Source organism: Siniperca chuatsi, linkage group LG8 (assembly GCF_020085105.1).
Source record: "Siniperca chuatsi isolate FFG_IHB_CAS linkage group LG8, ASM2008510v1, whole genome shotgun sequence".
Classification (NCBI taxonomy): Eukaryota; Metazoa; Chordata; class Actinopteri; order Centrarchiformes; family Sinipercidae; genus Siniperca; species Siniperca chuatsi.
In genome coordinates, this window is record NC_058049.1 from 3,164,783 (window position 1) to 3,192,075 (window position 27,293).

Sequence of the window (27,293 nt, forward strand, 5' to 3'; positions counted from 1 at the left end):
GCGGACACAAGCATGATTTCATGGCCGGTGAGGTCATGAGCATCCCGCGGCTCAGCACCGGCGACTCCGGGATCTGAAACACGCACAAACAAGCGGAACATTTTCGGCTCACCTTGGAGGTCATAAACCATAAACATAACCCCCCCTCCCCTCTCCTCCTCTTCCTCCTCCTTTTCCACCACTAAAGGAGTTTTTTTTTTTTTTTTTTCTGGAGGGGAATTCATCCTCTCAAGAGTGTGCCCCCCCTTCAGCAACACCTTCACTCCCCCTTCCCCCTCCAAACAAAATGAGACTGGCAAAAATGTGCCGACTAAACGCGCTGGGGATCTATTTGTGGGAAACGGTAGTGTTTATCAGGTAAGCAGAGGCATGACATGGACTTCATGAGTGAAAATAATGGTGTGTGTAATTTTTATGGGGTTTGAGAAATTTGCATTGGTGTTGCTTTGCTGCCATTTGGGACATACATGAAAATTCCCTTCCGAAGTCTTGAAGGGAATCCAGGTGAAATCTTGTGAAAGTTACCTTTGGGGTTGTGTGTGTAATTGCTCAGGTGCCCGTCAGCCTGCACTAGTTAGTTGAATTAAGTCACGTTGAATCTAGGCAGGATTGTATGGGGAGCAAACAGCGACCACTAGCGGGCGGTCTGCGTTCATGACGTGCTTCTCCAGAATGTCAACAGGCATGTGAAGAGAAAAGTAGACTCTCAGGGCACCACATGTTTTTGGCATTTACATGATGCTGTTATTTATGACTCCTAACGCTGTTAATAGCAATAAGAAATGCACACACACTGATGTCTACGCTTGTGGAGGTCATGTCAGTCAGTGTGTAGAGGGTAGATGGGTTTCTGTCGACTTGAAAGTGACTTTTTCATCAAAAAACAGTGAAATTGTGAATCATTTCAATAATTTATTTTACTTATTTGTTCCCTGGAAAACCTCAACTAATTTGTCTCACCAGTTCAATAAGACATTGTCAGTTGTTATGAGGTTTGGGTTGTAATTTCTTCTTTCATTACAAGCAATCCATTAATCGATTAACAGCAATTAATTCTGCTGCTGCTGCTGCTGCTGCGCTGGTTGTTCATCAAGCTAAATCCACAAAAACACCAAAGAGAAGGAAAAAAACAGAATAGTCAAACATACATTTCTTTACTTTCAGTTATGTGTTGTTTTTCTTTTGCCAGATACGTCATATTTTGAGCTAGTTCTTTTTCCAGCAGCTACAGCCAGCCATATTTTTCCATATTTTCTTTTTTTGATTTTGAGGTCATCTCCAGTCCCCCTCCCTGCTGGAAGCAACATTTACTCATCCCTGCTGCCTCCAAAGTTGCCTATTCATCAAGGCCCTCTTACATGCTGTATGCAGAACCCCATAGCAACCAAATCCTGTGTTAATGATGCAGCAGTAGGTGGGGCATATGGTAACGCTGCTGTGCCATTGGATGCTCAAGGGGGATGTTGCCTGAAACACGAAGTTGCAGCCATCGTTTTGTCGTTGACAAACGAGGAAAACGTGGCTGTTGGTGCTTTTGAAAGGACTCGCGTTGAGCAGATTTGGTAGTTGCTAGTTTTGTATTAATGGTGGAATTCCTGTAAACAGAATGAATAGACGAGTCCCATGGTTGTTGATTGTGGTGCTTGTTAACATTGTCATTGGTCTCATCCAGTATTCAAGCTCAACCAAAAGGGGCTGATGGGTACATTTTTTAACATCAACAACATGTTGAAATAAAGACACTACACTCATATCAGAATTGTCAATGACAAATGTGAAACTGTCGCAAGACCTGATCAAACCACAAAGAGAGGACGACAAAATGATTTCTCTAAGGTTGTTCTGAAGACATTTCTGCATCATTAGAGGACTGTGTGGTATGAGACGGACAGTAGAGGGGATGGACAGTAGACGGGAAGTTGGATTCAGGAGGTATTTGGCTTTAAGCCACTATGGGATGCCTAATGCATCATCAACAAGGTGAAAGCATTTAATAAACAGGGAAAAAGTATCAGATGTCACTGCCCTTCACAGGCTTTAAATTGCTCTCCTGGGACCATGAATAATAGCAGCAGGTTTGGGATTGTTGAGCTGACTGGGTTCAGGCAACAAGTGAATTATTCATTTATAAAGACCCTGGTTGCAACATGTGTGTCAACTTTTTTTTATACTAACTTCTATTTTTATGTGATGGTTGCCATGGAGTCAGAGAAATATTCAGAAGTGTTTAAGTAAAAGTTGCAAAAACACAATGTTAAGGTACTCAAACTAGTAAAAGTCCTAAAAGTACAAGTACTCGTGCAGAATGGCCCTTTCAGAGTGTTACATTAGAATATATATTTTATTACTGGATAATTATTACTGATGCATTAATACGTCAGAAGCATTTTAATGCTGTAGCTGGTTGAGGTGAAGCTCAAGGAGGGGCACCTGAGGTACCCTGATGATGTCATCAGGGTTTTTACAGAAATTCTGTGTTAAAAACTGGTGGTGCAGAATTAGAAAGACGTACGTGTTTACCAGGCAGGCCACATCGAATGAAAGACGCTATTGTAGGATCCGGAGTACTTGGAGTTTAACAAAGTTGCTTTAAAATACTCAGGTTCACATTGGTTTCACAGACAGTACCCAAATTAATAACTACAGAAAATAAAGCAATAAATACAATGAAAACAAATTACACTTTGTTTAAAAAGTTAATAGTTGATGGGAATGATTGAAAGATCTTTTATACTGTACTTGTACAGTACACCAGGTAGAGCCTACCCTGATGATGAAAATAGGGTGCTGGAGTCCAATGAAATAACCAGTAGACTATTATAAGTTGATCATATGTTTTGTATGGAAAAAATGTATATACAAAGTAACCACGAACTATAGCCCTACATGTAGTGGAGTAAAAAGTACAATATTTCCATGTAGTGGAGGAATAAAGAAGCCTGAAAACAGAAATACTTATGGAAAAGTACTTTAAACTTATACTTGCTGTTCACCACTGTTAATAAGAAGAAAATAAAACAAATAAGTCATTTTTTATATATAGGATTTAACTTTATAACCATTGTTGGTGAAAAGTTGCACTGCCACAAATCCTCCAGATTTTCGAAAAACTAAATTATTATTTTTTGCTTGTTTTCCATATTGGGAACAAACTGCGAGCTGGGAATGAGTCTACTTACTTTTAGCCACTGTTTCTCTCAGTTTACACTGAATGCATATTGTATGCAAATATCTTACAATATAATTTGGTAATGTGTTTGGGTCCAGCTTTGCAATTCCAACCCTGCACATTTCCCTTTATTGCATCACGTGTGGATATCGTTTCCCTGCACGGCCTCCGAGATATTTCATTATGAGAGCTATCAAAAGGCATTGTTCTACCTGCTGCAGCCACTCCCTCGTTTCCATTGAATAAGGCAGCCATTTACTGTCGGGATGGGTGGGTTGGGTTGTGGTGCTGGAGGTGGGTGGCTCAGGAGTTTTGCATTCAGCACACACTGTTTAGTTAATGAACCAGAGTCGGGATATTGCCGTCTCAGCTCCTCAGGCCTGGACTCAGGCAGTTCCCTGCTTAATTGATATCTCTTTCCCCTCCGTCCCGACCCAGACCCCCCACACCTCATTCCACATTCAGCCTTATTACTAAACATTGATTAGCCTGTCAATGGCCAGGGCCAGACGTGATGAATACACATTTAATGCTCGCACATATCTCTCCCCTCTCACTCTCTGTCCCGCTCCTATTATTCATCAAAGAAGCAGGAGAGGAGAGCTGAGAATTTAGATTGAAATTGGACCTGCAGGAAATGTTCATCTCAACAAAACCTTTAATCTTGTATTCAGGTTTAAATCTCTGAATTCTGTCAAGAAAGGTGAAAGAAAGTGCCAAGAAGGTGAGATAATTTTCCCTTGTTGCCAGCACATCTCAACTTCTATTTACTAAAGTTTTCTGAATCAAGTGCTCGACATTTTTGAACAAAAGAACCATATTTTAAAACACTGGCAGTAATTTGAAGAACACCAGTGGAACAAGTGAAACTGACCCTTGACCTCTTTACTATAGTGGTCGCTTTGTATGAGCTGAGAAACAATCTTATGAGAGCACCAGCTACTTCAGATGTGTACAATATAAATGAAAATACAAGATAAAATGGAAATCACCCACCAAGAACAACAGAGAGAGACACTCCTAAAGGATTGTCATGCTGCGAGAGTGTGTTCACACTGCAAAATAAACACATCCATTATGAGCAGTGGTTAAACAGGGCCGGGGTTGAGCCTACGCTCTTCTGTGTCATCAGGCCGAGTGCGCAAAATTACGCAAGGGCCGCGCCTCCCCCTCGCGTCAAAGCAGGTGTCACTGTTTACAACTTCAACGAGTGAAGCGGAACTATCCGAAAAGATAAGCACCATGAGAGTGAATTGCGGGAACAGCAATCAGGTAAACTTGTGTCCTCTGCTCTCCAAGTTTGATGTCAGCAAATAACACTTTAAGTTGATGATCTAACGTTAGCTCGCAGTGCATCTCTTGGTCTGTCTGTGTCTTGCTCGCTTGGCAGCCACTTCCAGGCCTGTGTTCTGTGACTTTGCGCCTGACAAAAGTGAGAGTGAAATACAACTATTTATTACGTTTGATAAACGCCAACGGAAAAGATAACCGCATCGAGCACAAAGTGAAACTTGAGCAGCAGCCACTGCAGGGACCAGTCCAGACAATATATGGGCGTGATGACACTCCAGGCGCACATCATTTTAAAACAAGACATTGATTATCTAGTCTCTCAGTCAAGGTTTGGTTACAACTCTGGAGTAATAGATAATAATAAAGATGGATTGACATTGACTATTGATTACAGTAAATATTGAATTTAAATGTTGATTAGCTGCATACTGGGCAAGATGGATGCACATCTCTCAGTACAATACAACCATCAAGTATTCAGCCATGACATAGTATAAATAGTAATTTATATTTGAAAATGTATAAAAAGGGAATCTGGGGGAGCCACACAGCTGTATAGGTATTATTTTACTATTTTGAGACATGAAGCTGCAGCCATAGCCCTCAGGCCTATGTTTACACTGCATGGCCGAAGCTAATTGTATAATATGGCGAGGACTGGACTAATTGCCAGGCAGCAGAGCCAGAAGCTCAGTGATATATTTTATTATTTTCTACGTTTTATATTTTCTACCCTTACTCTTATTTATGTTAATGTTAATATTCACTTATCTTAAGATTCTATAGAACATTTTCTATTCAATAAATGTTGTTTGTTTATACCTCATTCTGTTCTGTATAGATTTACTTATTCTTAGACCGACAGATGGAGCAAACTGTTTAAAAGGAGGTTCATAGTGGGAGCACTGGGGTGTCAGGTGGGACTGTGTGGCAATGGCAAATGGTTTACATGGCTCACGGGTCAGGTAGGAGGGCCCCTTAGCAGGATTTTGCTTAGGGCGGATGGCAAGGTAGGGAGAAAAATAGGTCAAAAACTGTTTGTTTAATAACAAAATGTAAATTGCTCTGATATTCTGCTTAGACAATGTTTTGATAGTTTCAATATTTGATACAGATACACAGGAGCGTGCACTCACAGAAAGGTTTTATTGTCATCCGCTGTAGTTTTGCGCACTGCCAACAGTATCTAGAATGACTTTGATTAGCGTTTTAGTGTTCAGAGCAGAGGGTTGTCTTTCCTTGTTATATTTTATTTACAGTTTGTCAAATGATATCAATCAGATTTTGTAGTCTATTCGCACACACATGTGCACCCGTGGCACCCCTGAAACCACAGAGCACCCCACACCCCCCTCCCCACATAACAAGTCCCAATTTAACCCCTAATTATGAGTCATTTAGTGTCAAATTCAGCCTTTGAATCTAATCAGACAGAGAAATGGCAGTCAAGCTGGCGAAGTGATTCCCTGTTGTGTGTGTTTTGGGAAGTTTTTAGAAATGAGCTGTCAACATCTAAGACAGAATTGTGCACCAACATGCTTGATTATACAAAGTTAGTTTCAGTTTAGCAGGTTTGTTGTATCAGTGTTAGGAAAATTGTGATTTAAGATTAATGACTGGCTCATTTATTTATTTATTGCAGTACAGTAATGATTTATGTAAAGTAAATAATCTGAATGGATAATGTCTTCAGTGTCTACACCAATAGTCTGAGTTGGAGCTTGAGGATATTCATTTCTGTTAACCTGAACTGTCAGCACACCAGCTAGCCAGCTCATTTAGCAAAAACACTTGGAAAAGGTTGGTGACCACTGGTCCATAGCTTGTGTGCTACTTTTTGCTAACAATCGTATATACTTAATGCATGCTTTGCCTTTGATAGATGTGTAAATTACAGTACACTAAACTGCACCTTTAAAGGACAGCGAACAAGGAAGTTATTTTGGACACAGCACTAGACAGTGATGGTAACCTAAACAGGTACTGCAGCTAGATGGCTAACAAGCTGACTAAACACAAAACAAGTCAGTGATGATACAGTCAGCTTTTGCTGCTGATGAGCTCAGAACCTCCAGTATGGATGACTTAGGCAATGCTACTGTATATGACCATAATTCTCGACTATTTCAGAGTCCATATCTGAGCCAGAATCACAGCAGAGGAACAGACTTGTGTGAAGGTGAGCACAAGTCCTCCGCAGGCCTCCAGCACGTCGTCCGCTTATATCGACCACTCAGGCAGTAATGACTGATCAAACCAGTCAGCGTTGCATTTAGAGAATGCCAACGCACAAACCATGACCATCAGGGAATACCAATCAGTCAGTCACAATGATTGACAGGCCTTTGAGCAGCCATTGACATCTCTGCCTTATTGCTTTTCCACCAGGCAGGAGGTTGTTGTTGGAACAGCAGAATTTTTGAGGTTAGCGCAGGAAGCTTTGGGGAAGGCTCTCCTAAGCAACGTGATGTTTGTGCGTGTTTGCCTGAATATTTCTAGATGCTTGTGTTCATGTATGCATGTATTTGAGCCTTCAGCTTTGTGTGTGTTTCAGTTTCAGGAAAAGAGGTTTATGCTAAAAGTGGAGCATATGTTCAGTTTGCCACAAATTCCTCTCGAGGGAAATTTGTATTCACTGATTTAGATACAATTACGGATGGAATTTATTATCTCACGGTTGTGCAGGAGTGGAAAAAGACAAGTAGAAGGCTTTTCTGTTCACACTTTGTTTTTTTCGTTTTTAAATCAGGTGTTGCAGGTGATTTGTGGTGAGGCTCTGTGTTTGTTCGCAGTGCAACCGCAACAAATAAAGCATCTCCAGGTTTCGAGAACTCAGCTTCTCCGGAGAAACAAACAGCGGTCCTCTTTTGATCAGGTGCTTCGCTCATTTCACATCAGACTCCCTGTGATTACGCAGATTGCTCGCCTCTCTCATTTCTTGCACAGATCGTTACTATGCACACAAGCAACAGCCCTCAGCATGCAAACTATTCATCTTCACCTGAACGAAATGTGCAGAGTGACCTTTTCCTCTGTGGATTTCTATATTCAATAAAACTCTTTAATCTCTCAAGTGGAAACAGTGAGCAGTCCATATAAACACGTAATCTAAACATTTCACCTCTGGGCTGAAATATGGGCGCTGCTTTCACCGTCAAGTAGCTGTTCAAGGGGAAAACGTATGTAGAATCTATAAGGATAATGAAATCTATAATTTCTATTAGCAGGGCCAATATTCAGTTGTGCCTGCAGCCATTTACCTGCTGCTGGAAGGTAACCTTGAACTGGCCTTGAAAACGCAGCTGCATGTGGAGATCTCCACACACCGCCATTCAGGAGACACACACATGGATACACCTTCATCACATCACAGGGTAAATTAAATCCGACTCTACCAGTTCATGAAATAAATTGATGTTGAAATTTGGCGATTTAGAGAAGGTCATTCGTCTGCTTTCCTGAATTATTTTAAGTAAAGAAGCCCTGGATGTCAGACGCTGTTGAGTGTTGATATTAAATAAAAGTCCTTATCCTGAACTGGCAGGATTGAAATTGGGACAGACCTGACTTTTTACAGAGAACAGAGTGACTAAGAGAAGACTGAATGTCCTGGCGGTGTGTTCATTAAATAAAAGGTTAGCCTCCACGTAGACAGTCAGAAAAAACAGAGCTGTGACAGAATGACTTAATGGAATGTCATGTTACCTTGAGTGATATTTCACTTCGGTGCAACATTTCTAGTTGTGGCATTCATTAGCTGTACAAGTGTTGTGACTCAGTGTTGGCTGTCATCAGTATTTACAGTCACGTCGCAGGCTTGCCTCTGTTTTCCTACAATCAAAATGTAAGTTCGACCTAGAACTTAGAACACAGGGAACAGAAAAGAGTCTCTTTCCTGGGTTGTTTTTGTGAAGTGCAAGGTCAAACTTGAAAAAAAGCTTTTTTCACTGGGGAAAATAGAGCACTGTTGCTTTTGTATCATATCAGAGTTATTGTAAATACTAAAGCTGCACACTTGAGACTTGAGTCACAAAACTGAGACCTGACCTGAGACTTGACCTAAACCTTACTGTTGTGATATTTTTTTCTTTTTGTGATCAAAAGTTTTTTTTTTATTAAACAGTAAAAACACATATAACAACACAAACAGAAGGGCAACAGACAATCCAACAGTCCATGCTACTCAGTTCCTCTGCGATATAAAACTTGAAATGTTCCTCAATAAGGAATGCAAAGCCACAACTGTAGAGAGTTCTTCAGTCTTGCTGTTGTACAGTCTGCTGTTGAATATTATTTACCCAGAATGATTGCATACTGATATCAAGTTTAAGTTTTGAACAGGTAAATTCAAGTCACCATACAAATATGAGAGTGACAGGCAGGCTTAGCCACACACCTGGAGTTTTATATTACACTTCTGCATTGAAGGGACTCAGTTTCAGCTGTGTAAAAAACCAACACACTGACCTCCACTTCCTTACTTACATTCTGCAGTGTTTGACCAGGTGAGCACAGGTGTGTGTGTGTGTGTGTGTGTGTGTGTGTGTGTGTGTGTGTGTGTGTGTGTGTGTGTGTGTGTGTGTGTGTGTGTGTGTGTGAAGGTGGACGGAGCTCCAAGTATGCAGCAAACTTTGTTGTACATGTTCAATATTCCTGCTTCCTTCACTGCCCATGTTCACTGCAGAAACACAGCAATGGATCATACTAAATGAGATATGGTAGAAATCCACATCCTGATGGAAGAATATATATATTTACAATATCAATATATTATATATATATATAGCAAATATATGCAAAATCGCATATAAAATTGTGAAATTACTGTATACTGTGATGCATCACACCATACATTACAGACAAAACTCTTCACATGTGTACAACAAAAAAGTAATGTTTAATTAAAAAATGATCCTGAAAACAGGATTTTGTACAATATACCACAATAATTAAATATGTTGGTATCATCATGATATGGTTTAAACATTTTAGTACAGTCAGCAGCCCCTAATAGACCAGAATGCAATGCAACGCAAGACATGCAACATGTTGAGTGGCATGCGTGACAACATGTTGCTGAATTTAATGCCTCAAATTCTCTGTTGTTGTTAAATGGCATTCTGGGAAACTTAAAAAATAATGAATGTAAGTAGAAGCCGATGTGGCAAAGTGAGGGAAAGTCGGTCAAACAAAACAGTAACTTCTAATGTTTCAGTAGATAATAACTTTTAGAGTGTATTGAGCATCACAGATTGATGATAACAGGATCATAAAAAGGATCTGAGAGGGGGTTTTACTTTGTGGGCAGTGAACAAAAAGCATTAGAAGACTTTAAATTGTTGCACTTAATTCAAACTTCAGTAATCCTCTTTTGATCCCCCCGAGGGACAAATCTGTCTTTTTTCTTGCTGTGGTAAACATAAACGTCAAGGGTCAGAGTTCAGAGATTATGGTCAGCAATGGAACAGAACCTCTGGAGCTGGCAGGGATTTATTGTGTTGCTCAAGGACACTATAGAAAGATGGAGAGCTCAGCACACACCCCTGCCAGATGCCCCTCTCAGAAATCATCCGGTGTCAGTAAGCATACACTCCTGGTTCAGCCAAATTAAAGCGACTGTGTTATTTATGAACCTGCCCTCAGGCTGTTTCATTTATTCTGCAGGTAGCTGGCTGATATTTATCACGCACATCTCCCATCATAACAAATCATAACACATATATATATTTTCTTTGATCAATTTCCCAAGTCCTCTAATGAAAAACAATCGACTGCTCTGGTGGAGTTCGCTACCATCTCTACAATAATTAACTTCTGGGCAGGTTCATTTCCAAAGCTTGATGTATGATAATACATTATTGATTAGCAGACAGAGACAGATTTGCACCATAAATAACAGAGTATATTATCAATGCCCTCTCAGCACTGTAACTCAGTTATAGTGAAGGTGAATTCCTGGAAATGTTTGGAGCCACAGTACATTTCTGTAGTTAAAGTGGAGTTGGACAGCAACAGAAGACAGATGTGTGAATTTTGTTTTGTTGTGTAACAGAAGCTGTTTAGAAAGAGAGCGGGAAGCGTTTTCAAGTTGTTTTCTAACTACAGTTAAAGTGTTTTCTTACAGACCACCCAGCTTTGTTCACGTCATCCAGCAAGATTTTAGCATTGTTAAAATTTTTATTTGTATTGAGTGAAGCTTAATTTGGGACATTTCCTTTTCTTGTCGACTTTGCATTTGGTAGCAAGTATATGAAAATCATGTTTTCATAGTTTAATCTTGATACCTGTCACATCTTAAATTTACTTTTTAATTGTTTAAAACCTATACAATAAATGTATCAAATATATTTCAGCACAGAAATGGCTTTAATTCTTCATTTAATGTCATTATTCACAGTTTAGGATGAAAGAATATCAATTTTAATAATAAAGAGTTCAGTATAACTTTAAAGATACAAAACCAGTGATCTGATCTTTTGAGGGAGTAGTACAAGGGTTACAGGAAGTAGCAGTTTCACCTGCCTTAGTCACTGCTTTGTGGTGTACTTCAAATAAAAGAAAAGAAAAACAGTATAATATTATAAAAGAAAAACAGTGTAATATTATTGGTTAAGATGCAAAAAGTCTTTGAATTTAAAAATAATCAAACTCTGAAAAAGGAAACGTAACATGCAGTAAACACAAAATGTTAAATCAAATAAACAATTCATAGTCATAACAAGAAGTAATAAAGAGAATATGGGAAAGAAATAATTTCCTGACATTATGTATATGTGTTGTTTGCAGATATTATTAAATGGTTTAATTAGCTTAAAATATGGAAAACTAAATATTAAACATGCTGAGGAATCATCTCTGTGTGAGCTGCAGCCCTCTGGGACTGAAACTGTGCAAATTTCTGCTGTTTGGGAATTTAAATATAGACTTCAAGTTTCATTTCCAACTTGCCCTCAAAGCCTTTTAATTTTAGAAGCTTTAATATCACATAAAACTTGGTGGACTCAAAAGTATCCAGAGTGCCTCACAGCACCATGACTACATACATTTTTAACACAGCAGGTCCCAATGGGAATCCATCCCCAAACCCCTGCAGTGTTTTTGTGCCTTGTGCTTTGCTTAACCCGGACTACACCTACCTGCACAGCAGCTCACATATGTGTATGAAGTGTATGTTGATTGATTAACATAATTTCAAAGTTATTATTCAGCCGCCATTGTCTACTTGTGTACTTGTGTAACTGATTCTTAATGTATGCATCTTTTATCAAAGTGTGTATCAGTGTAGTCACACAAAGGTTATTATCGGGCTCAGAGATTTTGCCAAATGCCAAAAAGGTTTCAATAGTATAAAAGAGGAAAAAGATTGTTTAACCATTGGAGATAACCACAGGGCTCAGTGATTTAATAAACTGGAAGGTCCCTTGTTCAGTTCCTGCAACAAGAACTAATACTGCATCCATCAACAGCTGTGCTCTGTCAAGTGATACATGTCCTCCCATTCTCACTGTAATTCAAATGTGCTATAACTATTTCTTGGCGAACAACCGGATGCAGTGACTTCCTGAAGATTTGTTGTAAGCAGTTTCTGTTATGCTGAACGATCTTAGGACCCAAAAGCAGCACACAGAGTAGGTTTACAGTTTTCAACACAGGGAGATTTTTAGTGAATAGTTCAAAGCAAAAAACAGAAATCCAGATCCAGGTGTCCAGGTGAGTGAAGCAGGCTCCTCTCAGGCTGAGAGGATCCGAGCGTGTTTTTCGAGGGCTGGCAGAGTTTTCTGGAATGGTGGAGGGTGCAGACTGTGTGGGCACAACGTAGTCGGCTTGGCAAGGGAAGCCGGAGACTGAAGACCAATAGTAAACCGGTGCAAGAAGCTGTCTGAGATCACAGGCGAGTGATAATCTGTAAAACATGGAAACAGTACACACGAAGCACAGAATAAGAACTAGAGACTCTTTTGGCTGTAGCTTAGCACTGCTGAAGAGCACTGAACAATCTGGCATAGAGTGGAGAGGAGAGCCTGGTTGATATACTGTGTGTCTTGATTGCAGATTCGTAGCAGGTGTGCCGTGATCTCAGCAGCACCACAATCTCAAAGCCACATTATATTGAAAAAAATGCAGACATCTCTACGGCCGATATCTCCAAAACTCAGTAACTCACACCAAAACAATCCAGACGGATAAATAGCACTACAGGTAAGAGGAAAAATATGTATTTTTAATTTTGGGGTGAACTGTCCCTTTTAAGTCCCCCACAGGACACTGTGATTCATGTGAGTGTATATGAACATTTTCCCAGTGCATTCTGGGTGAGAAAGCAAATTTTGAACAGCATGGGACACCAACAAGTGAGTTGGCAGCATGTAGGAAATGTTGGCACCATACAGCCAGCAGGAGCAGAAAATACAGGCCAACACGAACCTCTGCAGCAACCGCAAACATAAAGCCGAAGTGGTGTTTACCTGATAATCTGCTCTGCACATAGTTCAGTAAAATCACTACTGAATGGACCAAACGGAGTTTGACTTTTTGCCCCTGTGAATCTGAAAACGTGACCTTTTTGCTGTGGTTCCTGGTGTCATTGGAGCTGTGGAGTGTGTGACGCAGCTCAGCCATCCGAGTATCAGGCCTTCATTTGTATTGATGAGCGAGTGTTTGCTGGGCGAGCTAGGCAGCCTATCTGTTAGTGCCAGGGAAGTGAGCAGTCCTTTGCTTTCCTGAGTGTTACTAAATGCCAGGATGAGATCAATTAGGGATTCAGGTCTTCAGAGGCTTTAGGAACATAATGAGGAACACTTAGGGCTAATGATTGGAGCCTTGCATTAGCCCACACCTCGCTCTCGCTTTTCCTTCTCTCGCTGTGTGCATATTAGACACTGGCACAGGACGACTCAGCTGTTTTTTGTTCTTCTTTGCTGTCTCAGCATTGGACACAGGTCTCCAAAGTAGCCACGGCCAGCATTGATCTGAAATAATTAAAGCAAATCCGATCTTTGATCATGGAAACCCAGAGAACAGGATGCTCAGGGGGAAGATTATCAACAAAAGCAGATGGAAAGGCCTTGGACGGCTTTCGACCATGTCGACGGTTGTGTGCTGTCGATTGTGAAACACTTCAATCCACAGTGGCTCCTTTCCAGTCTAATAAAGTGTGTGTTTACATATTGAAAAGCAATGAAAGTACTGTGAATTTCACGAGTTGAAAAGCATGTTTGAGACTAACAATACAATACAGTGAGTACAGAAATGAAAATGTGCTTATATTGCAGGTACGTAATGTATTAGGGGAATTTTCCCTATGTAGTTTTATATAATAAGGTACAATAAAATAATAAACAAATTACTTGCAATAATAAAGGCCACATTATTACATGTTATTTTTATTACTTATTTTATTATTTATCTTACAAATAACGTAGTTCTTAATTGGGTTACTAACCAGTTTTTTGTAAATTACTTAAATGATTAATCAATAATCAAAATCATCGCAGACTAGTCATTGCAGCTCTAAAGTGTGGGTTTCTGGAACGTAACACAAACTAAGGACTACAAGTTCACATATCTCTGCTGCCATTTTCCCCAGTTTTATAGAAGTCTAAATCCCTAGCACACCCCTTTTAAGATGTCTGGAAGTCTTCCAAATTAAATTGCTCACTGTGGCATAGAAACATCTTATTGCTTTCACATTCTGTCTTCATCATCTCTTGCAAACTAAAACACAAACTAACTAAAACACACATATAAAAATGATAATGTCTTCTTGTATTTTCAGGCGTTGACAACAGCATATATTCCAAAAGCATCTTTTTTGTTTTATATATTATTTGCTTCTTCAGCAGACCTTTGACCTCATGACAGAGATTTCAGCTTGTCAAACACGAGTGCAACAAATAACAGGAATAGTGGCTTTATTGTATTTAGTTATAGAACCAGGATCCTACTGTTGTGCACGGTGGATCATAGGACAATACAAAGTGTGCCATAAAAAAGGTCTATTGGATCATTCCAGCTACTGTACCTTTGTTGACGGTAGCTGCTGGGGTGCTGAAGCTGTCACACTGTATTTGGACCTCTACAAGCCGCAGTCTCAGCATTATGACGATAATATTGGAAAAGACATTTCCTGGGGAGCCACAGCTGGAGAGATTTTCCCTTTAGGTGAGAAATCAAATGAAAGCGTCATGCTATCCAGTAGTTGTTTGTGGCCGGTGTGTTTTGGACTTAAAGCGTCCACAGATATTAGTACTTGCTGCACGAGCTTTTGTTTCTTTCTTTCTCCTGTATCAGAAATGATCTACAGTCAGTCGGAGTGGAAGGTGGAATATTCTCTTAACTGGTTAATTCATGGAAAATGAGTCAGCCACATTTACAGTGTGAACTGTTTGCAATAACGTTAAAGCAGGTGGGCTTTTGAAAGTACCAATCTGAATAAGCCAAGCATTTATGCAAATGGAATAGACACCTGGCACACGTTTGGCTCTGTGACCCAGTAAATATGTATTTTGTGGAGTAGCAGATAAAACAGAGGTGGGCTGATTAATAGACAGAGATTATTATCAGAGTTTTTCTGACCTGGGACCTGTGCCGAGAAGCAGAAAGAGTAAGTTATCCAGTCGTCCATGACCTCTCAGGCTGTGTACTGCCCTCAACAGGCTCTATAATCCGAATGAACTTTGACTTGTGAAACTGCTCCAGTTTTAGAGCGAGAGTGGTATTGACCTCTTGTTTGGGATGTATTGATTTCTTATATTCTTGTTGACATAACAGCGTCCCGAAAGAATACACATGGCAGGGAGGTATGCTGCATGGCTTTAGCTAGATCAAACACAGGAATAGAGGATAAGGTGCTTGATGAAAAGCTGCATCAGAGGGTTTCAGCTGTACAACGTCCGAATGTAACATGATGAATTTAATTTAACTTTGATAGATTAACATAGATTGTAGATGCTATTTTTAAGAATTATAAGTGCTCTCTGTTATTCATTTTGACACCTGAGTGACTGTGGTTGCACTGAGCAGCTTGAGAAAACCAGGTTTAGGTGGCTAGTTAAGGGGCTTGTCAACAGTAGTTCTACAAGGGAACGTTTTCTTGATTAGCTTTCAACACGCTGATTTTCAGCAGCATGGGATTCAAACTACCAACCTCCAGTTTTTTGTTTTGTTCAAAAAATGAAAAAAAGTCTTAGCTCTAGGTCCACTTACTAGCTTTTTCTGTAGCTTTCAATCATATTTCTCAGTGTTCAGTTTGCTGAGTTGTCATGGAGATGGCTCAGTTGTCATCTTGTAACCTCAATATGGAACTTCAGTCATGTGATGATTTTATAAGTTTAATAAGCTTTGTTTAATAAACTAATTGAGACAGAAAATCTGGGGCCAGGTATTTCTAGTGTGTTAATCGGTTAATTAGAAACTTTATCATCGACCTAAACCTTAAAAAAACCTAAAAAAGACATTATGAAAGATCATAGAATTGTTCCTGTGTCTGTGGGAGAAATATGATGAAGCTGTAATGTTTAGTCTGCTGAGTGCACTGTACTTGATGCAAACTTGGAGGCAACATGCACAAAACACAGAGGCCAAGGTCAGGGGGTCAAAAATGGGTTCAGCAGCAAGCCCCAGGTCCTGGAACAGTTAGAGGTTCAAAGGCTACAAGTAGGAGTCCAACACCCCCTTCTTAATTTCACAGTGTCAGTGTAATTCAGCCCGAAGTGTCCCATGCTACATGTCCGGGGGAAATTATCTTAACTATCTGGTGTAATCCCAGTCTGTGACTAATCTGATTGCACCGTCATCAACCGAGCAGTGTGTTTGTTCAATGCTAATTTGAAAGCCATTTCACATGGGTCTTATGCTTTATTGTATCATGTCGGTGGTGAGCGATGTGCTCAAACAACAGAAATTTGTTTTTTTTTGTGAGAGCTTGATCCTATCACACTCCCACTTGTCGTCGTAAAGAGGATTAAGCTCAGATTCGTCACGTCGCGGAGGGAATTATTGGTGCCGAGATAATCTCTGATTCACCTAATTTGCTTTCACAGAGTAGAGAATTGGATGAAGTGTGATGGGCCTCAATAACCTGATTTCTTCTCATTGATCGCCGACAACTCTGAGCGTGTGAGCCCTGCACTTTTGGGAGACGCCATCAGAGGTCCATTATCTGATTATTGATGGTTTAGAGATGCCGTGTTTCTCCAGGTTGTCTACACTGATTCTTCAGTGACACCTGAGGTTATTAGGCTCTGATAAGCTACTGACAACTATCGTCATCATCAATTGACATCCCGTCACTCGCTCTCATCAGTCACTCGTGTGACCTCTGGAGCACATCAACAAGAGAGCGGTTAGTGTGAAATGTTTAAACAGACGATAATCACAACAGTGTAATCACTTATGCAAATGTGCTTGAATCAATCTCAGTGGTCACAGTAATCTTAGATCATTTTCACAATTAACACAATCAGGCTCAGCATGATTTTAATAAATGTAATTTAGTTAAAGGGTAATTCAGAGCTGCTTTATGTTTCATACAAGGATAGATGGAATGATTAGTGTTTAAAATTTCAGGTGGTGCACAACATCGTACGTCTCTAGTCCCTGCGCATTTTAGATGTAAATATAATGTCTCAAAATACATCACAATGTTTTTTTTTCCCAGTATTGAGCATAAATAATATTGTGGAATCAAACCAGTGAGCACATTTGCCACTGGTGAAAAGACTTCAACACAAGCCTTCTCCAAACTGCTGCTCATATTTGAATTCAGAGTGTACATGTAATGGAGGGATGCCGAAAGTGGAGCCTGCTGGCCAATTTGGCCCCTAAATCCTTGAATTTGGCTCCAAAGATGGTAACAGAGCTTTCAGCAGTTTTTACATCTGTTATCAGTTTCCTGCATGTATGGGAAATATTGTCTATCCATGTAAGCAACCAATAACAGATAGATACACTTATTTTACAAAATACAAAGCTTCCCGGTCAGCACTGATTAGTTCCTTTGCATGTCAAAAGGTATCTAGACATTTTAAAACCAAGATAGCCTTTGGTTATTTATAACCACTGGCTGTTACTGTGTTGTTACTGTACAATCCAGTCATGTATAATACAGTAAATTGTGCTTATTGAGTGTAAATTCTGGTCACTCATGATGTAAAACATGGACAGTGATTACACCAGATTTTTACATACCTCCAGTGCATTTAATATACTGTATATGAGACGCTGTTGGAAAAAAGAACAGTTTTAGACTTTTTGTTAATAAAGCTATAGAGTTCAAAATCTGTGCAGATTTCGCATTTATTCAGAGTCTCAAAGATCAGATTGTGTCATATGTAGGGCAAAAAAAAAAAAATGTTAAGTTTTTATTTTAGAGGAGTGACAACATAAATGTGACATCTCAGGCACCTCTGGCATGGCTTGATAAAACGTTGAGGTGTGACAAATGTTGGCTCTGTGCACTGGCATTTACAGAATTACCCACTTCCCAAATGGGAGGTCTGCAACTAAAGGTCAAAATTTCAGACTTTGAAAGGCCACAAATGTTACAACACCTTGATGTATCTTGGTCCTGAAAGGCCTAAAGCTTGCCTCTATCAAATGTTTACTTGATCCAGATTTGTCCATTTTCAACTCATAACCCCTCATACACTACAAGACTATTTGTCATTTAGTCCCTCAAACTGTGTCTGTCTCTTCTCCATGACTTACTGCATGCCAAGCCTGGATTCAGATCTGGATTCATTCACTAGAGCTGATGAGTTATTTCAGTGTAGGAAACATGTTTAAAACATCTTGCACAGAAATAATGAGTTAAATGTTGTAAATACACACTATGATGGATGCATCTTTGTTCCTCCAAAGCTTTTCAGTGTTAAATAAAACAAAGAATAGGTGAATGCTTTTCTGTATAGCTGATTTTTTCTTACCCATTTATTAGCACCATTAGCATCTCGGTGATTACATAATGACCACAAACACACACAAAAAAACTTTTTCCTAAAGATGAGATGTTTCATGACTTTACAAAAAAGTCTTATTTCTTATTTACTTTTCAAGATAAGAAATAAGTTAGAAAAAAAGAGCAAAAAATGTATAAATAAATAAAAAGAAATTTAGCATTTAGCATGCTACAAGCAATCAAAAGTTAAAGGTTAACAAAACAACATGCAACCATCACTGAAACATGAATCTAAATCATAACCACTATGGCATTATGATCTGATTTATGAACTTATGCTCTATGATCAGTTCACTTAAATGTTTCAGTCTGATCATCAACATCATCAGTCATGATGGTTATAATATAATTATGTGTGTTATGATTTATGATCATTACGACCTCATCAGCATCACCATCATCATTTTACAACAGAGAGAGAGAGAGAGAGCAAGGCCTCATCTGTCACAGTGTGAGACATTTATTCTCAACACAAAATATAATAACATCAATTACAGACAGGAGTTTTAAACAGTGAGAAATTATTGCTCATTGGATTTATTCTTTTGTTTTTCTTTAATTGCAATAGCAAATTGGAAATGTTGATGTTTTTTTAATTTTTTCATTCCCCTTTTTGATTCAAAAAGACCCTTCAAATAATTGTCAATTTTACTTAAACAATAATTAAACACAAAACAGTTTTTTTGAGCTACTCACACATTGATGTATGTGTATATTGTATATCTATACTGTATACAGATAATTCTACTAATAGTATAAATGTCACCAATGTTGTTTAGGGATTAAAGCTGAACTTAGTTGCCCACTCCTGTAACCACTCCTGCAAAACTCATTCTACGTGTTTCATCACGTCTTATTAAAGATTTCGAGGTAGACTGACCTAAGTAAGTAAGTAAAACAATGAGCTAAAAGCAGCTGAAAAGCTCAGTAGAGAAGTAGAGTTGGTGATAATTATCTGCAGGTTTGCGTCCGCGAGTGACCTTTTTCACATCACATATGCATACATCATACATCATGTGATCCATTGTTAAAATACTGTAAAAATATCGATTAGTGCAGCTTTAACTTAAATTGTGTTTTATGCTATGAACTATGCTGCATCATCAGGTTAGGTGACTGTATTCTATCGTAGCCAAAAAAATGTTTTTTCAAGACGTTCTAAAGCATTTAGCTTGTTATTTTTCCTCATCATTATCATTCACGAGACATAGAACCACGAAGGCATTATTTATGTTATTTATGTAATGTTAACTTATTTTCAGCACTGTCATCAATATCCTCACTTATGATCATTATAATGTCATTATCAGTGTGATGATTTATGGTCGCTTATAACATCATCAGCTTCGTCACCGTTTAACGCCGCAGACAGATGGAGACTGCATGGCTGGGTCCGTCATTGTAGCTGCCCCCGGTGTGTGTGTGTGTGTGTGTGTGTGTGTGTTGAGGAAGTCATGTGACTCTGCAGGCAGCTTGGCCGGTGACCTGACAGGCAGGGTGACCCGAGCGGATGGTAGCAGCGTGGATGGAGACAGCAGCCAAACTTCATTTATTGCTCTCCTCCTCCTCTTCCTCGTCTTCTTCCCCCTCACACATACACAAACACACATAAACACACACAAACACACACACACACACACACACGCATACCCACATCATCCTCCTCCACCCTCCTTCCACTGTCTCCTTGGTGCCCTGCATGATTTGTTTTCCGATGTTTTTCACTGATGAGGGCGAGTTGCTTGGAAGGTCGGTGTGTATGTGTGTGTGTGTGTGTGTGTTTGTGTGCATATAGTATTCGCGCGTTGTCTTGTGTGTATGTGGAAGTTTTGCAGTTTTCTACACAAGTTTGTGTGTACCTACTCGTGTGTGTGCTTTTTCATTCAGTGTTGTGCTTGTGTACATGAATACATCATGAGACAAGAACTAACAAGGCATTTGTCCCGCTTTAGTTTGTTTTCCGATCACGGCCACGCCATAATTCCCATTTTCACCCAGCGGACTGTGATTCTGATCAGCAGTTTCCTGATAAAGCGACAGTGCTGACTGCATTACGTGTTTATGAATTGCTAATGGCGCTATTTATCATGCCGCACGTCACGATTTACCATATTGAAAGTCACGGTTAGCGGTTTTACATTTGGAAGGTGAAGATTTAAGTGCGATTGACTGTATCATCTGTCATTTTAATTTATGAGAGATTAATGCGGCGATGCTCTCCTCCCCCGCACTCATCAGGAGTTACAACTAATGGCTGAATAATTGTCATCCTCACTTTTACCACTTCAAACTCTTACAGGCGTTTATTGAAAAGGTTTTAGTCTTTAAGTGGGGGTCAAGAAAGGTCAGATGCTGGTTTTGGTCCCTCCACGGACTTTCTGAGGCTCAAAAAGTCTAAAAACTTCAGCAGACAAAAACAAAAAGTCAGATCCAGTTCATGTTGTTCCACTCTGATTCAACTTTCTCAGGAAATAATTTTGTCTGTTTTCAATCATTGATACCATGAGCTGAGAGCTGAGTCCTGATGGCTGAGGCTGACTGCTGCTTCACTGGACGTCTGAGTGCTGCAAAGTGAAAATGTTCCAGCACCAAAATGAATTATTCCTCATAAACACAGTCCATAACTTCTCTTCACTCTGTGAAAGTTTGGCTCAGGCAGAACCAAAATAAAACATGCATGTCAGGAAAAGTTCCCATTGGGCTTTGAATCAATTTTTCATACATATTTATACATTTTTACATGTTGGCATTAGGCTCAAATGTTCAAAGAGGATGTTCATCAGCAAAGTGAATGACTATCACTTCTTTGCCAGCCGAATTTAAAATAAGTAATACATTGTTTCCATCCTTTTAATATGATAATTTACTGTTATATGAATTGAATTTTTAATTTTCCTAAATTTCTTCTCAGGCTTCTTTACATTTGCACAAAAAAAAAAAATCAAAAAAACAATTTGCTAGTATCAAATTCTCTGGCTATATGCTCCAATGCTGAAGCTATGATATTTTAATTAAATAAAATATTCATACTGGAGATTATTGTGGCCGAGCCATCACATAAAACTGTATAAATTATGCACAAGACATCTTGAATATTTCAAATTTCCCAAAAATTCAGATATAGTTGGAAATTTGACATCAATCAAGTTGGTCCAGCAGAGTTTAAAGAAGTGGAACAAAGTGGAATTCTGCAGCATCTGATGCAGACAAGATGCTATAAATTGAAGAAACTGGTTTGTCTTTTAAAAATGTGCTTCAGTTTACACAATAATGGACTTTAAGTTGTTACAGCATGTTTCTGAAATGTGGTCAAACTTTGCAACTAGTTTGTTTTTAATGTAAATAATAATTAAATCAACTTAAAATCAACTTAAATCAACCCAACAGTTCTAATATAATGTTAATACAATTGATAACTCCACTACCGACCACCATAATTAATTCTAGACTAAAACTGACACTGTAAAAAGGCTAAAAAGTTCCTCCTGTGTCTGGTTGGTTAAAAAGCTCATTGCGAAGCTGTAGTCGAATGAAATGGGTCAGTACAGCAACTTATTTATAGCCCAGATCACACTGCTGTCCGTGCTCTTTCTCCAGGCACAGTGAGAAATGATGCAATCAAATACAAAATGCACTACAAGTGGCTGCTAATGCAGTTCCACTGTAAGGCCACGGGTCAGTTCAGTCCTCACTCAGACTGAAGTCACTGTCAGTTCACTTTCAATCTAACTCAAACAGCAAAGCGTTTCATTTCAAATCCCAAAACGTGTCTCTTTAAAATGTTCGTACAGCTTGTAACACAAGAACTAAAAGCTACATCAATAACTGATAATCACACTGTTTCACCTGAATGAATGGGTGAGTCATAGTGAGACATAACAATGGAACAAAAAGACATAAAACCTTTGAGTTTTGACTCACACAAACTGAATGTTATAAAAGAAGCTAAATTACATAAAAATGTATATTTTTTATCAAATAAAAATCCAGTGGGATGAATTTGAGGGGAAGTAAGCATGATAGTGAGAATGAAGACCCTTTTTTGAAAATCAGGAATCAATTAGTCTAATTAGCTAATTAGTGAGTTTTCATCTTTCTTTTATTCATTCTTATGTATGTATATGGTCTATTATTTAAAATAATAGTAGATAAAAATAAGTATTATTTGGCAATCATGTTCAGGTACACAGGCTGTTTGTTTGCTTTGGCTTGATTCATCATCTGTGTGTGTGTGTGTGTGTGTGTGTGTGTGTGTGTGTGTGTGGAGTTTTATTGACTGTTGGCACTGGGGTCATTGCATGTCTGTGGGCTAAAGGCCGTACTGGGGATTTGACATTATGCAGAGAGCATTTAATGAGCATGATGGGCTCAATAAGGTAAAGAAGTCAACTGTGCAAATACAACGACCTTATTGTAAAATCAATGTGGCACTCAGCAGGACACGGAGCCGGTTAAGTGAATTAGAGCATTAGTTTGAATAACTACTTTAAGGAAAGAAGTGTGTGTAATAACTAATAATGCATTAAACTCCAGTCAACATAAACTGTAAAAGTTGACTTTTAATTATTCACTTTTTAATTAAATTACATAAAACTAAATTAAATTAAATGATGATAATCTTATTTGAAGCCCTGGTGTGGACAGGTCCATGAATAACCTCCAGGAATAAAGAGATATAAACAATAAATGAATGGCATTTTAAGGATTGATACATATACAAAATACTAATCTCTCAGTTCTTCCATCTTAGTTAAGATTAATCGAAAAATTCCTATGATCAGCAGAACATACATAACGTTGACTTGCATTTAAATCTTTCATTTTATGACATACAACTTGTCTTTAGTATATAGCTGACATAAAACAAAACATTTCTAAAATCCATTCATTCAGAATTGTAAAAGTTTGAAAAACATCCTCTTTTTTTTTTTTACTACAGTCAGGTTTTAGACACAAAAAAATAAAACATATTTAGTCACCTTACTGGTTTGTTCTATGGCATAATATACACGTTTTCCACAACTATCCCCTGCATTTTTATGATCCTCCCAGTATAGTATGAATTCAATGTAAATTACATCAAATTAAGGCAGAAATACATTTAATTAATTCTGACTTCAGCACAAAGTAGATACTGGGAGTCGCAGACATAAAATTAGAAGTAAAGTAGACAGCATTTTACAGTGTCTTGGTAGTCCGACACTTTTCTCCTCCATGGGTGAAAAAAACAATCGTATTCAAGAGTGACCTAAAGGCTCACTCACTTTCTGGCTTCACCAGTTCCACTTAGTTTGCAACATCGATAGGATGTGCGTGCCATCGATAGTGGTACTTTTTTTGATTGTTACAGTTCATGTAACAATCAAAGATCATGTTTAGGTAAAAGTGCACTGACTCTTATAGACGATGGGACACAAACCTTCTCTCTGGTGTCAAAGTCTCGGTCCACCCTGACCTTTCTCTGTAACCTTTTCCTGTGTTACAAAAATGTCATTATTTTTGTTCTTCATCACTATGCTATTTAATGGGTCCCATAAAATAGTATCATTATTTTCATGATGTGATATATTTCTGTGATGTATTTCCATGTGGGGGTAGGACATTAAACATTAAGGGATCAGTGTTAAGTGTGAAGCAAGAGAAAGGCAGTTTGATTTTTAAAGATGGGTACTGTTGGAAGACAGGATTGTTGAAACAAACTGGGATGAATTTATTAGTTGGGCTTTTTAGTTACACCTAGTAGTGCAGCATCAGGTCACCAGTCGCCAGAAATGCTGGTTTCCTGGAGTTCAGGTGCACATTTCATGGTAAATCAAGGTTGTTTTCAGCCGTTTAAACAAAAGACCAATGCAGTAGTTTTGTCCTGTTTATATGATTAGTCTATTGTCAGGCTACTGTGACCTTTAACCCTTGGCCCTTTTTACTCTTGGGTGCTTGTAACACAGCCATGCTACTGTTGTAGATGACAAATTGCTTTGGATGTGAAACTCAACAACGCACACAAAGAATGTTGATGTATTATGACTACAAACCAAGCTCACGTTCATCTTTCCGCCTGTAAAAAGGTCTCTTTCTCATTACAATCCGACCACAGCATTGAATACTGTACATCACTCTCCCCTTTTCTATCTTTCTCTAACCAAATTTATTCTGTCTTTCAGCCTGGCAGCATCGAAAGAAGCTGCAGCGAGGAAAGCTGCCTCCCCGATGCCGCCCTCCGAGTTCCTGGACAAACTCATGGGCAAAGTATCGGGCTACGACGCCAGAATTCGACCGAATTTTAAAGGTAGGCGTTGCCACCAAGACTCAGTCGGATAAGACGGGAATGTAGCCAAACAATATTCTGAAAAGACCTGGTAATGTGTTGTTTCTGCATTTCATTACCTTCTCTAAAAGCCTTTTTAAAGGTTTAGCCAAGGTTATCACCAAGAAAGGTTTGTATTCATTTGTTTTATTAAAAGAAGAAGTTTATATATATATATATATAAATATATGTTACTAAAATTCTGTTGCTTTGTGTTTAATCATCTCACTGTTTTTGGTTGTCTCAATCTGTTGATCTCTTTTTATTTGCCCTTTGCAGTGATGAACAAAGGTAATTCTGCCCATTGTTGAACGTGCTAAAGACAGAATTAGGCTCTTTCAGCCCCCGAAACCCCATTTTCTCTTTTTATTTTACAAAACCCTGTCCCTGCACTTTTAGCCCCAATCAGACTGTAAAACAACATTCCCATTAAGATATTTTAGGATCTCTAGTTATCATGGTGCTAGTTGGCTACATTCCTTGGTATCCACACAGTATCCTGAGTGCTTGTTTTGGTGGTCAAGGTAATGTGCCTCTCTCCCACAAGCGTGCTGCTAAATATGATTTCATGATGATGATGATGATGTTGGTTGATGATGATGATAATATAATATTTAGTAACCTCTCCCTGAATGGAAGCCCCCATAAAGACACATGTCAGAGGTTTCTATATTAAACATTCTAACATTAGGAACACAGTCTGGACATTAATAAGTTTGCATGACATTAGAAAACTGGGGCGACCCTCCATATTCATTAATGTGTATGAATAATACAACAAGTTTTTGTTTGTTTTTTTTAAATCACACAGCATCTTACCAAATATGATTTTATAGTAATTGGAGCAGACAGAAATTTTGGTGCACAATCCCAAAAACAAAACTTGAATTGGCCTGAGTTTCACCTTGTGTTTTTCAACATGAACTGATATATGTGATTAATAGCGTAAAATGTTACATTTGAGCCTTGTTGCATGTTAAACACTGATATATATTAGTTTCCAGAATGGATGTGAGTAATTTCTATTTCCGTATATTTAGTTCGTCAGGTCATTTGTGTATTCTGAGTGTACAAAATATTAGTACCCTTGTGATATTCCACCTTCCTGTGTGTACAACTCAACTTTAATCCAGAGTATATGCTCTGTTCTTCAAGTATCAAAATCCCTTTTACCTTTTTTATTAGCTATCATATCATGTACCTGCATTTCTTTTTATACATAATGTCTTATAGGCAGGTATACTGTCAAGGCACTGTGAGCATTGACATCTTCCTTGACACCTTGCAATCGGGAGAGCAAAGCTTATTCTACTGTTGTAGTAATTTAAAATTTCTCTGGAACTGAACATCAGTTCATTCAGTAGGAAGAGGTACATTTTCCCTCCAAATGTTATTAAAATCAGAGCAGTGGTATCTGCGAGATAACATTTAAGAATAAATTTCGATCTTCAGTTGTTCAAGTATAGTTTTTAGGTAGAATTGTAGATGAGATTGGTGTTGGTTGGACATAATTAACAACACAGCATCTAATGAGTGCAAAATATGTTAGTTGCAGGATTCCTCAAAAAGCACATCAGAGATGTGGCAATTACAGAGTTTCACATGTTCAAATTGTGACCTTTGGTTTGGCTAATTTGATTTAGTGTTGATGATCCTCCATGCACTCTTTCTTGTGTTTACTTATTCAAACGTAATACTTTCATACACTGCTGATCTGATTTTGGCAAAACCAAATAGCCAACAGAGAGGGTTAGAAGTCAGAGGCCTGACAACATCCCTGTGAACCTCGACCATTGGAACTGCTAAAACCTGGAGGGATGATGTACTGTGTCTTGTTACTGATTGGCTGGCGCCATACTTGTCTGCATCTCCTCTTCATCTCTCCAGCAGATTTAACAGGTGAAATGAATAGGTGTCCTAATATTTTGTACACTGAACACACAGGGAAACAGACTGCTAGAATGTGCAGCAGTGAAATACAGCTTATGTTTATGAATGCTGCCATGGAGCTTTTTTCTTCTTTTTTTGCTGAGCCCATAATGGCATAACCCATTATATGGTGATCTTTGTAAGTGGGATATCTCAGCTCATGCGAGATAGAACTGGGAGGGGTGGAGGGGTTTTACCGTGACTAAGTGTGCATTATTGAACCTGCCGTGGCTGCAAAACAGCTGAAACTGCTCGTCCTTCCTGACCTGCCATGAATTTGTTCGGGTGTTTTGTGAGGCATCATTGTGAGTCAGTTTTGGAGACCATTTCTATTTTTTTAATTTGATTTCTCCTCAGCTCTCGTTGGCAGCGATCCAGTGTGATTTATTGCGACTGGTGCTATATTGACCTTTACAAATCAGGATTTAAACAGGCCGAAGTGACAGTTATTTGAATTTATGGCTTATATGTTTTTTTCCGTTCTTCTAATTTGATTTAATAAAAAAAAGTTATATGCAGATGAAAGTACTCCCTGGCAGTGTGTTAGACATGCAAATAATAATAACAATCCTCCAGATGACATCAGTGAGCTTTCAAAATTTCAACCCCAACACAAAAAAATGTACCTAAAAATTAGTGTT

At 38.7% G+C, this 27,293-nt stretch overlaps 1 protein-coding gene across 6 annotated transcripts in view; it reads left to right on the forward strand.

The window, feature by feature from the left end:
• The first annotated feature begins 246 nt into the window (after positions 1-246).
• Positions 247-27,293, forward strand: part of glra1 (glycine receptor, alpha 1) — a 114,821-nt gene continuing 87,774 nt past the window's right edge. For 4 of the 6 annotated variants that reach the window (XM_044206198.1, XM_044206200.1, XM_044206201.1 and 1 more), the window contains exons 1-2: positions 263-357; positions 24,581-24,705. In XM_044206198.1, coding sequence (XP_044062133.1) covers positions 287-357; positions 24,581-24,705 — 196 coding nt within the window. In that variant the 5' untranslated portion in view covers positions 263-286. Of the gene's footprint in view, positions 358-24,580; positions 24,706-25,002; positions 25,015-27,293 lie in introns of all 6 variants that reach the window. The other 2 variants (XM_044206197.1, XM_044206199.1) reach the window with 2 other exon arrangements.